A 12,945-nucleotide genomic window follows, 5' to 3' on the forward strand; every position below is an offset into this window, starting at 1 on the left:
TAGAAAAAGACAGATCACACAAATTCATTTAATTAACAGTGGATTAAACAACACACATCTCACCTGTTTAATGTACAGAATACTTCAAACCCTAACATGAACCTGCAGTGAGCAGCAGTAGCTGCATGAATGGACTGTATGAGTGAGCCTGTATACAGAAGAAATGGATAAAGTGCAAAATCCAGGCTTTGTAATCATCTTAACAACAACTACTTTACATATAACCGATGAGCAATAAATCAATAAATAAAATAAATATGGCTATTTTCATAAGTTATCGACCTCAAGTCTTGGTTCACACATCTGAGACTGAGGCCAGCTCGTGCAGGAGAAGAGCGAAGGACGGACGATCTTCTGGTTTCTGAGAAGGAAAGCATGAAAAACAAAGCATTGTTACAAAAAGTTTTGCTATCTCAGTAATGTTGTGTGTCAGCTGTTTTTAAGAATTAAAAAAAAACATGAAATCCTGTGCTCACCTCCTTCCAGCACCACTCCATGAGCAGGTAGACAGCATCCGGGGCCAAGCGGGGCTTTAGGAGCCTCAGGCCTGAGTTCAGTGACTCCACCACTTCGGCATTCGAGCGGTTCTCGTAAGGAAGGCGGCCCTCGTTATACACCTCCCACATGAGCACACCTGAGCAACACAAATACTTGGTTAAATTCAGACAGTAAAAACACTTGGTTAAGTTTAGGCAAAGAAATACTTGGTTAGATGAGGCAACAGGAATACTTGGTTGGGTTTAGGAAAATTGGGCTTGGGTTGAAGGAGACCCTTTCACAACGTTAAACACGTGTTTGAAAGAATAACTTCTCCCCCCGTGTTTATTTCTCAGGTCTCTTCCCTCCCGAGTCACTCAGCTACAACATTACAAAAACATGATTTCGCAGTTTCGGTGTTGGTCCTGGAGTAACATTCATTATGATGCTCCAGGAACAACACCATGTGTATTCCAACCCACTGCTACTCGATCTGATATGGGTTGAAATCAGTAACAGAAGTTGTAATTAAACAAATATTTGTATCATGTGTTGGATACAGTTAAATCACAGCTTCTGAACAGTGACTCTTGCACACGCCAAGTCGATATGTTGCTGCCTGTTTAAACTCCTGTTTTGGCAACGGGCCTTGCAGCATTAACATCTCGAAGATTACTGGGAAGCCACTAGTTGGCATTACACCATAAAAAATAATTAGCTACCAACAGTTACATCTCTGGTAAATGTACTTGTGTGTAAAAATGAATCAATCCATTATATGTCGTAAATAAAAAAGGTGCAGTGCAATATTCTTTTCAGAATTCACAAAAAATGTGTGCTGAAATTGCTTCTGTAACTATAGTTCCAACAAAGTGATTGACTACACAATCTTTTGCCATATGTGTTTGAAATAAAATGTGTCCAATCAAAAAATTGTACCAAATGATTGTTGTCTTGTTAGTTCACGTAGGGCGCCAGGATCAATATGCTAGCAGGGAAGAGCAGCTGATTTTGGCGTGTAGTCAACCAGCCGGCAGAACTCCCACAATCTGATGTTTTCCTGTGAGAGCTCTACGTCCAAACTCTAGATCATATGAATGGTTCAAAACTAAGACACAGTAAGGACGCTGTGTGACAAAGACAAGCAAGTCAGACGGCGCAGACACACGAACGCACCGAAAGACCAGACGTCGGACTTGCTGCTGAACTTGCAGAATTTGATGACCTCCGGGGCCGACCACTTGACAGGGAACTTAGAGCATAGGGAGCTGGTGTACTGATCATCAAGCACAAATCTGCAGTGCAGAGAGCAGACAGGCAACGTTTTAAGCATTGTAAAAACACAATAAATACTGTGAAAGGTCCACACAATACGTCGGTTAGAAGATTCAGCAAAAAATACGCAGACCGCGAAAAGCTTTACCTGGTCATACCAAAGTCGGACACCTTCACCTCGTTGTTCTCGGAGACAAGACAGTTGCGGGCAGCCTGCAAAGGACAGAAACACAGGGTTAACTGTCACAACTGAGATACAAAAGTGTGTTGTGAAAAATGTCTCCTGCGCTGGTTTACACTGTACCAGATCTCTGTGGATGAAGTTGGAGCTCTCGAGGTACGCCATGCCCTCGCTGACATCCAGACACATCCCCAACATCACGTCCTGAGACAGATGCCCCTTCCTGGCTCGCAGGTAGTCGGACAGACAGCCGTTCTCCATGAACTCGAACACCAGACACATGGGAGAACGCTGGGTGCACACACCGTAGAGCTGAACCAGCTTACAATGAGACAACCTCCTGTTAAAAAAAACACACACACACAGACACACATTTTTGGATAACTCTAACCCTGAACAGTGTAAGGCGACGTCATGAAGTGCGCTTACATCATGACTCGAGCCTCTTCTATAAACTCGTCGTCAGACATGCACTCCTCTCGTATCATCTTCACTGCCACCTTCCTCCGGTTCCACGTTCCCTCCAGCACCAGCCCAAACTGGCCGCTGCCTATCTCCTGGCCCAAGGTCAGCTCGTCCGGGTCCACCTCCCACTGATCTGTGGAGCAGCGGACAGGCGGCAAGGACGAGCACATGTGAACATTTAGACGGCAACTAAAATCATTGATTGTCAGAGCCTCAGGTTCGTTGCACAACACCAGGCAGAACACATCCTGAGCATACCTCTGTGAGAATCACTAGAGGTCAGCATAAACCAAGATTTTCAGCATTACGCTGTGATTCTGTTCACCACCACCTCAACTACTTGACCCATTTCGGGCTGGAACAACAATTTACACAACATTTTATGCAACATTTTACACAACATTTTACACAACAGTCCACCTGTCAATCTAACCTTTTGAGGGATCAGTAATGTCCTGGGAGCAGCCTCCGCCCTGAGAGACGGGGCGTCTCAGACGTGTGATCAGGCCTGCCATGCACACGACACACAAATACACACATTAATAAGAATTCATTTACGAAGCGTCTCATCATCTCTTTTGAAACAACGATTCACGTAAATAACTGCTGCATGTCGGAAAAGAAAGCACACCTACCCGCGGCATTGTGCTGGTGATAATGGATGAGCTCAGGAATGGTGCCGAACAGGTACTTCTCTGCCAGGTAAAACATGGCCTCTCCTGCTTCTGTCTGTCTGATCTGGTAATGTTTCACTCTCGGATTCTTCTCCCCATTAGATCTGAGGAGGAGAAAAAAACGTGATGCTTTCATTCAACAAGTCGCGCAAAGACAAGATGATGCAAAAGTAGGGTCACTGAGTTACGTATGCCAGAAAAAGAGTCAAAATTACCCCGGGGCTTTGGTGAAGACTGACACTGTGTAGACTCCCGCCTGTCTCGAGTCACGCACCATGAACGCACCCTCTTTTCCCTTAAAATAGAGCGTTCCAACAACTTAAAATCATCCACAATAGATAAAATACATAATAGGTCATACACACATGTTAGACATGATGGTATATTCAATCTGCAGCTAACAGCAGCACCGGCCTAGTCTTCAATTTCAGTGAAACATGATGGATGACTTTTCTACCTCCCACTTGCAAAACTTCACAAAGCAACGCCGCTGCAGGAAATTCAACATTGGAGGAAACACTGTGGTTGTGAAACATTTTTCATGGCCCATGTCACGTCGGATTGTGAGTGTGCAGGTGCATTTGCATTAATTCTGCAAATGTGCGATCGCTGTGGCTGGCACCGTCGCAGCAGAGGCGCATGCACGATCAGCATCCTGCTAATCATCATCTGAAATATTGTTTGGTGTGTGTGTGTGTTTTTTGTTTTTTTTTTTCTTATAAAAGACAGCTGGATGCACAAACAAATTAAAGCTGAATCCTTAAACACCGACGTTGTTTTTACCTCGTTCATCAACAGTTCCTCTGCTTCCCCCCGGGTTATGTTTTTGTTGTACCACCTGTGACGAGACAAAACAAACACAAATGAATTGATTCTATAGGCGTCAGAATGCATTTGCAGACATGTTAACCATACGATGACAGAAAGAAAAAAAATAGATCAAACTTACTCAAATCTCTCAAAGTTGTTGCTACATTTTTCAGCTACGTAAGTGCTGGGCACAAAGCCTGTGTCTCTGATGAGGGTCGGTGGGGAAAAAATTCAAATTAATCAGTGAACCATAATCAGCCGTACGGGTACAGTGAAAGCTGCTTTTGAGATCTGGTTTCATGTGCCTTACCCCTGGTCATTCTCTACGGCCCACCAGTCACAGTGGGAGCTGTTGATCAGGACGTACTCCTGGTCTTTCTTAAGAGGCAGGTCATCGTCTCTGAGTGGCATGTAGTCTTGCAGGGCGATGACCATTCTTGGTCCTCCATCTTCCAGCCTCATCTAAACGGGGAGTTCAAAGAAAAAGAAAAAAAAAAAAAGAACGAAAACCTGATTTTAAATATTATCGAGCGATATGAATTACAAAGTAACACAGTCACCACAGTATGTTCTAGCAATACATTTGGAATACTTTAAAAAAAAATCACATTTTCTTTATATATATATATATATATATATATATATATATATATATATATATATATATATATATATATAAACAGCAGCAGACAAAACAGATGTAAACACACCACAAACAAAGAATTGGATCATGATACAATTTGATACAGGCACGGGTAGTAACAGAATACATGTGACCTGATTATGTAATCAAGACACACAAATAGATAAAGAAAAAAGATGAAAACAAAAGGACAATTACTAACAGGACTACAATTTTCAAATAAAGAACTGCATACGTCTCTGAAACCATGCACATGTGCACACATGACAACATCAATCTAGTCTTGAGTGAAATCAAATGCACAGGAGCGTGTTCTTACAGAATACACGCTTTCAAAAGGGGCAACATGTGTTTTGGGAGACAACATTAAAACCAAGAATTTTAATATTTGCGATGATAACGAGGTAATGATACAAACGCACAAACATTTATTGTTCCCATAACTGAACAAACAAACTGCTCTCAGAGAAAAATGAAATCCACAAACATTGTTTGAAGCTAGAAAGGTGCTGGGGTCCGCCACATAAAAACAGTATGAAACTGTGTTGTCCTTTAAGGTCAGTTTGTTTATTCAGTCATGAAAGTGAAGACAGTTGTTTGATTTAGTTTGTTTAGCATAACAAAATCAGCCAATGAAGATCTTTCTCTTCAAGACTAAATTGAAGTCATCTTGATAATATTTCCCATTGCTCATCTTTATTTGCATATATTTAGTATTAGTAATCGGAAAGTAACAGAAATAAATCAAGTTATGTAACTTGAATGTTGTGATTCGTTACTGACTACTACTTTTTTAAACAGGTAACAAGTAACTTATAATATAATATAATATAATATAATATAATATAATATAATATAATATATATTTAAAAAATAACCCTCCCAATCATGATTAGATAATATTCATGTAACATTTTACAGTGGGTATCACATAACAGAGGAGGCCTGACAATCGTAGCACATGAGCGTTGCAAGATAACAAACCGAGCTGCACAAGACACAAAATCATGTGCGCCAAACTGCGGGTGGTTGAAGATGTTGGGGGAGTCAATCCTGAAAGTGTTGCTTAAATGCGAAATAGTCTTGAAAAGAGTGACAACCTCTGGGCAAACAATTACAGCTTATCCGCTGTAATGTTAACAGCAGTGACTACCACACATGAAACATTTCATCCGCACATCTTATTCATGCTTTACAAAGTAGTACCTCTGGATCTGGGAGTTGAGGAAGCGGCTTTTTAGAGGCTGCGGAGAAAGCAGAAAAATGGAACTCGTGAATGCAGTTTTTTACATTTTGTGGATGTTGTGCAACATCACTCGCGCAAGATCAAGATCAAGATTTGTCCTAAATGTGTGTTAGAAAAATCTTGACTCCACGTTTCACAATGGTTGAAAATGCATTTGGAACAATGAGAAGAAAATAATACAAACCACAGCCCAGTGGGTCGTATACGTGACAGCCCGCCGCCAGTTTCTCCGTTTGTTGGCAACATCTCCATTTCCCATCCATCCAGAAGTTTGGGTGGTATTTCGCCACCAAATTGTTATGTTTTGTCTCTGCATCGGACAGAATCAGAGGAGTTGTAGCGTGGATTGCGAACAACCAAGGGTTCACAAACAAGCTGCTGCAAATGTTTTAACGCGCTCACCCTCTTTGAGAGCTCTGACCCACCGCTGACGGCAATCATTGTCTGGGGCGAAAATGTAAAGGTAGTGGTTGTCATGAAAAACCTGCAGAGACATTTGAATTAGAAGAGAAAGAAAAAAAACCCTTTGCCCTCACATTTGATCATACTGCATACATAGTCACGTTATGCCTACTATATAAAACATTAGATGTATTTTTTTGTGCGTAAGAGAAATAGCGATGCTCACCTGAAAAGGGTACTTGAAGTTGCATGGTATGGGCACCTCGGTACACACAATCTCCACACACTTGATCCTGTGCAGCTCGATGCAGCCTTTCACCATGGGCTTTTTCTAAAGCACATGGACATGATTCACATTATAGTGGGTCAACATCAGGAAGCTGAATGTACAGGCCCAGCCTCCGGATTGTATCATTTTCAAGTTTAAATCTGGTATATTAACCGATCAAGCACAGCACACTCACCCCTGGACGCCGTTCAGAATACTTCAGGTTCTGGGTGTCCAAGACAAAGAACCTCTCTTTGTAGTTGCACGGTGACGTTCTCTTCTTCTGTTGAGATTTTTTAATCATAGTTCCCCTCAAAATCACCCTGGGAAACATGTTAACCTCTACGAACGACGCAGTGAGGAACACGGGTGGCTTTGGTTCGCAGAGACAGACTGAGCAAACCTCACCGTGACAGAAAAAAAAAAAAAAAGTAATGGATGATAACACGATAGAAGACGAGGAGTTTCCGGCATGAAGTTGTTGCACTCTGTTAACCACATCCTTACGGCAAGAAATGGGTTGTACGAGCGAACAAACACCCATGCGCGTGCACACACACATGCACATGCTCTCGCTCTCTCTCTCACATACTTTCACTGACTATGTTGCAATAAGCCACTGCACCAGGCGTACGGTAGTGCACGTTTGACATTTTCCCCCAAAATGTGCTCTTTGAAGGTAACAAGGTATCTGAGTTTTGGTAAAAATGTAAAACTTGGACTGAGGTGTCAACTCAATCATAAACTAAATATCACTGTCGAAAGAACACACTTAAAAAACAACAATGCATAAAATAATGTGTATGAAAACTGAGGTTACAGGCAATTTCCACATTTGTTGCTGCCACACTGAAGATTTTGGAAAGGGGTTGCATCACTTCGTCTTGTTTGTATAATTCCCCTTGTTGCTTTTTTGATTCAGCCTCACCGTCATCCCTTTTTGTCTCTGCTTTTATACAGCAGGCCTGGTCATGAGATGGTTTCAGCTTACCTAGTTTTCTTGTCATTCCCTCCCGCTCTTATCTGTACAGTAATCACAGACAAACAAAGAAGACACATTCGTGCTGGGATAGTTGGAAAAACAATGTTGATTTCAGCGTCGAGCAACAATGGAGTTGCTTCAACATGAGGGAGAGGAAATTTGATTAGATGCTACAGCACCGCCATCAGGAAAATTCTTCCCTCAGTTTAGTCGGTGTCTCGATCAATTTTCAGTAAAGGTAAGGCACTTTTTTGTCTGAAGACAGTGTCACAAAATCAGAGGTGAGGATGAATACAGATAAATAAATAACCACATTTCTATAATATGTAGTAATGTGTGTAAAAGTTTGATTCCACATATACTCACTGAGGTATATTATGGAAGGCTGAGTATCCGGAAAGATACATGAAGTTTGTTTGAGCATTTTTAATAGGCCACAGCGGTGTGGTACTTGTTGAGGCATGAGTTTGAGTGTGAGGGTTAGCGCTATGTGTGTTTGTGGCCTGTGTGTGCGAACGTGCATGTGTGAGAGAATATCGACAACACAATCCACAAAGAAAAATATCAGTTGGGGGAAAACATAAAGGTGTTAAAGCAGAGAAGAACTTCTAAAACTGTTTCCACAAAACGCCAGTTTTCAAATCAAATCAAGTAATTGTTCAGATTTACTGTGATTTGTTTGACAATTAATCAACAAACAACATAAAATGTGTTAAGTTTAGATATAGTTTACAGGATTTGACAGAATCAGTAGACCTCTACATTTGGGTGAAATATTTAAAGCACATTTGAATGACCTAAAAAATTCTAAACAAAATTTGATTTTTTAAGTGAACTGGAAAAGGCCTACACATACATACACAGTGTTTGGGATCAGGGCTGTTATGCAAAATTTTGTCTCTTAAAACCATTTTTTTCCAGAATGACTTACAACAGTAACCAGCGTCCAGCTTTTTGACGTAAGACCCTTTAAACAACTGTTGTCTCTATTTCTGCTCAATAAATAAACTGTAATTAACATAACATGTTCTTTCTATTTTATCATTATTATTATTATTATTATTATTATTATTATTATTATTATTATTATTATGTAATGTTATATTACATTATATTATCAGACTTTTGTTGTAGATTTTCGTTCATAAGAAGCTGTTTTTTGATTAAAAATCAAAAATGACGACATATGTGTTAGAAGTCTGCGTTATTTTAGTTAAGATGAAGTTAGCAGTTAAATAAACTTTACTCGCATCTCCAACGCCACTATTTTTTACCAGTCGCTCTGTCATAAATCAAATACTACAAACCCATTATTAACAAATCATTCATCATATTCCGACCAATCGGCGTTATCTTGTTAATCAGACAAGGTCCAATCAGAACAACCCAAACTTGTCACGGGGTCGCTTCATCCAATGGAATAGGGACAGACAGGAACGTCATGTCAGTGTCTGGAAGGAGCCAAACTAGTCATGAGCTAGGGCTAATTGTCCGATTAGCCTACGTCTGCTGCATTTCGTATCTAAAGTCAACATTCTGCATCTAAGGAGTCACTAACAGGTCTGTAGAAGACATCACCACTCCCCTTTTCTTCCTGTAATTTCTCTGGTAGTTTTATGGCTCCGACGCACTAACGCTGGTTAGCATTAGTGCTGCTAGCCGAACACTAGCCACATAGCTAAGTCCGTTAGCTACGCCTGTCTCTAAAACGTTCCTGTGTTTTTGTGGACTGGAGAGCAACACATTAAGAAATGTAAATAACAATTTAGACAGTAAATGCAAATATCTGCAGCCGATAAAGTCATTAGCGTCGCTCCCCTCGTACGGTATTAACATTTAGGTTAGCAGGCTAGCCTTAACTTCGTCCTAGCAGACTTTCAATGGGGAGGATCTTTTCTACTGCGTTTGAAGCAGTCCAGTTTTGCCCCTTTGAAAACAAAAGCACAGATCTTGACTTGATTCACGAAATACCACTTGAACACAAGCGCTGTCTGCATCAGCAGTATTAAGGTGACGTCACTGATACATTAGCTGAGTAACGTGTTCAGTGTAATGGATTTAAGTTAATGTCAGCCACCAGACCCATCACAGTAGTAAGAGCTAAGCGTACAGCTACATTAATATTTGTGTATTTTATTTTTTATTATTAATATTATTTTGGTCAGTACTATGAAAGCATCCATCCTTTTGAATATGTGTTTTAGGGATGCACAGATGGTGAGACTCTGAGCATAACAGAACTAATGCGTAAAGTAACAATTAAGCCGAACGCAGGTGTCGATACTACTATCTTTCTGGTAGTTGTTGATAGTTATTCCCCATTTTGTGCCAGGAAAACAAAGAAAAAATGTATCGCAGTACAGCTATTCTGCAATTATTACCAGGTACCCATAACCATCATAAATTCAATTCACGCACTTGATCTCAGATTTCAGCCTCATAGAAAGAAAGTTGTGGTTTGGTAGACAGCTTTTGGAACCAATCAACCGATGGAGCTACAGCTCCCAGATAAAAACGTTACACTCCTCTTATTAATATAAATTTACAGGTGCATCATACATGTACTCTTAGTGTTCATTTTTTCTTAAGAAGAAGTAGTTGGTAATGGTAAGAGAAATAAGGTGCTTTTTGCTATGTAAAAGAGTTGTACAGTTTGTCTACAGTTGTCTTGAACAAGTTTTGATTAGATGACCAGATTTGTTATCTGGTCTACAGGGCTAAGTGTTATGGCCAAAAAATGTACAATGAATAAAATGTTCTTATCAGTCAAGATCAATAATTATGTTAAGTGTTAGGTCATCATTTCCTGTGTGAAGGCAACATTAAAATCTGCATTAAATCCTTTTTCCACCAACTTAATGAATAACAGAAAAATGAAGAGCACAGATTCAACTTATGTTTAAAAGTGTTAAGCATCATGTTGCCAAATAAAACAATACATAGGCAGAAATCTCTGGTCAGCTGCATGTTTAAATTGTGTCTGTATCATTATGCCTTAAGTCATATAGAAGGGCTGCAGCTGTCAAATATGTGTAGAACTGAGTATTCTACCATTTATCCTATCGATTAATCGAGGAAACTCAGAAAAAAATAATTTGCATTATTAAACAATACAGGCCTGTTAACTATTCTTAACAGCGGGAGCAAGGGTGTGTGTTTGTGTGTGCGCACGTGCTTGAGGGAGAGGCAGAGAGACAAGCTGAGTGTGTGTGTGTGTGTGTGTGTGTGTGTGCGCGTGGAAAGGAGTTATTTGGTGTAGGCTATTACACTGTTGCAGTTTAATACGAATTAGTTTCCATATCTTAACATGATATCAAGTCCTACTGACATCAGGCTGCAGCCTCTATAAATATCATATGCTCTAACTAGTGATGGTAGGCTACGTTAAATGAGCTAACCTCAATGTTTACATTACCTTGTATCTGTTTACAACTGGATGCTTTCGGTTCAGATGTTGAATCACTGTTGACCTGCTGTTGTGGTACACCAGTTCAGCTTTGCAGTAGACACATTGCACTTTGTTATCTTCTTTTTTAAGTATGAAATGATCCCTAACTTGGGACATTCTGTCTTTTATGGACAGTTCTTGGCTCTCAGCTATCACGCCAAATGAAAGTAGTGGTGAGCTAAGCAGCAAAGCACTTGTACCTGTTATCATACTTCTGCTCCTGTGATGATATTGGTGGCTGTCCTTCATCTGTTCATTTTTTTCCAGTACATATGTAGCCTTAAAAACTGAGGAATGCCAATAGCTCATGAAGGTACGAGAGCAAAGTAAGAAGTTACACAACATGTAATCATTGGCTGCTGCTATTAGTCAATGTCATCTTATTTGCTGTCAGGCCGAAGGCACTTAACAAGTTGTATAACAGCCGATACCGGTGTTTCGCTGATAAGTTAGTGTATTCCTAATTTGTACTCTTAATACTTCACATTTTATTAGCTTGACGAAATGTGCATGACTGTTGCACAATGTGCATGCACTTTTGTAACATGTATTTGCTTTCAGATAAGTAATGCTTTCACATCCTTGTAAAACAGGATTTTGTTTTTTTTGACAGTGTCACATGTTTATATGAAGGAACACATTATTACAATAGTTCTTATTTACATAATTACAAACCACTGTGTATGCTGCTGTTTTTTTAAAAAAAAAAAGGAAGCCTTATGTGGAATTTGAAATGCACAGCCAGTGTACAAACTGGAACTTGTTTTTTATTTTAAAAGGAAGAACTTGTTTAGCATGGCTTGGTAATGAAAACTGACAAATTAACTTTTTTTTCACTGGTACAGGTCAGCATCATGGGTGAACCACAACAAGTAAGCGCCCTGCCTCCTCCTCCTATGCAGTACATCAAAGAGTACACAGATGAAAACATCCGCAAGGGTCTGGCTCCTAAGCCACCACCACCAATCAGAGACAGTTACATGATGTTTGGCAACCAGTTCCAGTGTGACGACCTCATCATCCGGCCTCTTGAGAGCCAAGGCATTGAGAGGCTCCATCCTGTGCAGTTTGACCACAAACGGGAGCTTAAGAAGCTCAACATGTCCATTCTGGTGAACTTTCTGGACCTGCTGGACATCCTCATCAAGAGCCCTGGTAGTATAAAGCGTGAGGAGAAGCTAGAGGATTTAAAGCTTCTGTTTGTTCATTTGCACCACCTGATTAATGAATACAGGCCACACCAAGCCAGGGAGACACTGAGGGTGATGATGGAGGTGCAGAAGAGACAGAGGCTAGAGACAGCTGAGCGGTTCCAGAAACATTTGGAGAGGGTGGTGGAGATGATTCAGGGGTGCCTCGCCTCCCTACCTGACGACTTACCACAGATAGAAGGACAGGATGGCGCTGTAGACGTGACAAGGAGTGTGTCAGCAGTAGCTGGTGTTGGTGTCTCCTCTGGCCAGGCCCCCAGACTTAAAACTGAACCGATGGATGTCGAAGAAGCAGGTGCCAGCTGTATGGCAGCAAGTCACCAGGACAAGAGCGCCCCTCCTGCAAAGAGAGAAAAAATATGGGACAAAGACGCGGCCATGTGCAGTATTATTGATGAAATTGCTTAGATTTTTTTTCTTGAGTATTTGTGTTCCTTTTTTTGTACATCCGTACTGCGTTTGTTTGTCTTTTTTGGTGCTGTACTCGGATAAAAATATGAACGCCTGGCCTGAAAACACATCTGGAGTTGAACGGTGTGTTATTTAAAAGCTGTCATTTAAATATTTTTAGCAGTTCCTGTGAAGATGTTTGATGAATGTAAATATTACACAGATCAGCTGGGGTGCCAGCATTCAGTTTTTTGGAATAAAACAAATTAAACAACTTTCCAATTGCAATAAGAGTGAAATTCTGTCACAATAGCACAGTGATGGCAGCGAATTTAGGGAATGCATCAAATCACAAGAGAATTTCATGTTTTTGAATCCACTGTAGGTGTTTACATTCTGTCAGCATTCTCAAAGCATTCTGTCACTATGACTTGCACATGTCTACTGTGGTCAAAGTGGTCACAGAGAGGTCA

The 12,945-nt window shown here is 40.5% G+C and overlaps 2 protein-coding genes across 2 annotated transcripts; one reads left to right on the top strand and one right to left on the bottom strand.

Moving 5' to 3' along the window:
- Positions 1-6,851, bottom strand: itk (IL2 inducible T cell kinase). Its single transcript, XM_037078117.1, has 17 exons — positions 6,638-6,851; positions 6,400-6,504; positions 6,174-6,255; positions 5,956-6,081; positions 5,732-5,769; positions 4,193-4,344; positions 4,022-4,087; positions 3,856-3,910; positions 3,288-3,367; positions 3,034-3,176; positions 2,832-2,906; positions 2,363-2,531; positions 2,057-2,273; positions 1,901-1,965; positions 1,654-1,772; positions 477-634; positions 1-361 (listed from the first exon to the last, which is right to left on the bottom strand). The coding sequence occupies exons 1-17, from the start codon at positions 6,773-6,775 to the stop codon at positions 296-298; spliced, it is 1,854 nt and encodes a 617-aa protein (XP_036934012.1). The 5' UTR covers positions 6,776-6,851; the 3' UTR covers positions 1-295.
- A 1,976-nt stretch (positions 6,852-8,827) lies between these two features.
- Positions 8,828-12,760, top strand: med7 (mediator complex subunit 7). Its single transcript, XM_037078129.1, has 2 exons — positions 8,828-8,983; positions 11,717-12,760. The coding sequence occupies exon 2, from the start codon at positions 11,726-11,728 to the stop codon at positions 12,488-12,490; it is 765 nt and encodes a 254-aa protein (XP_036934024.1). The 5' UTR covers positions 8,828-8,983; positions 11,717-11,725; the 3' UTR covers positions 12,491-12,760.
- Positions 12,761-12,945: the final 185 nt, after the last annotated feature.

This window comes from Acanthopagrus latus, chromosome 18, assembly GCF_904848185.1.
Source record: "Acanthopagrus latus isolate v.2019 chromosome 18, fAcaLat1.1, whole genome shotgun sequence".
NCBI classification, from domain to species: domain Eukaryota; kingdom Metazoa; phylum Chordata; class Actinopteri; order Spariformes; family Sparidae; genus Acanthopagrus; species Acanthopagrus latus.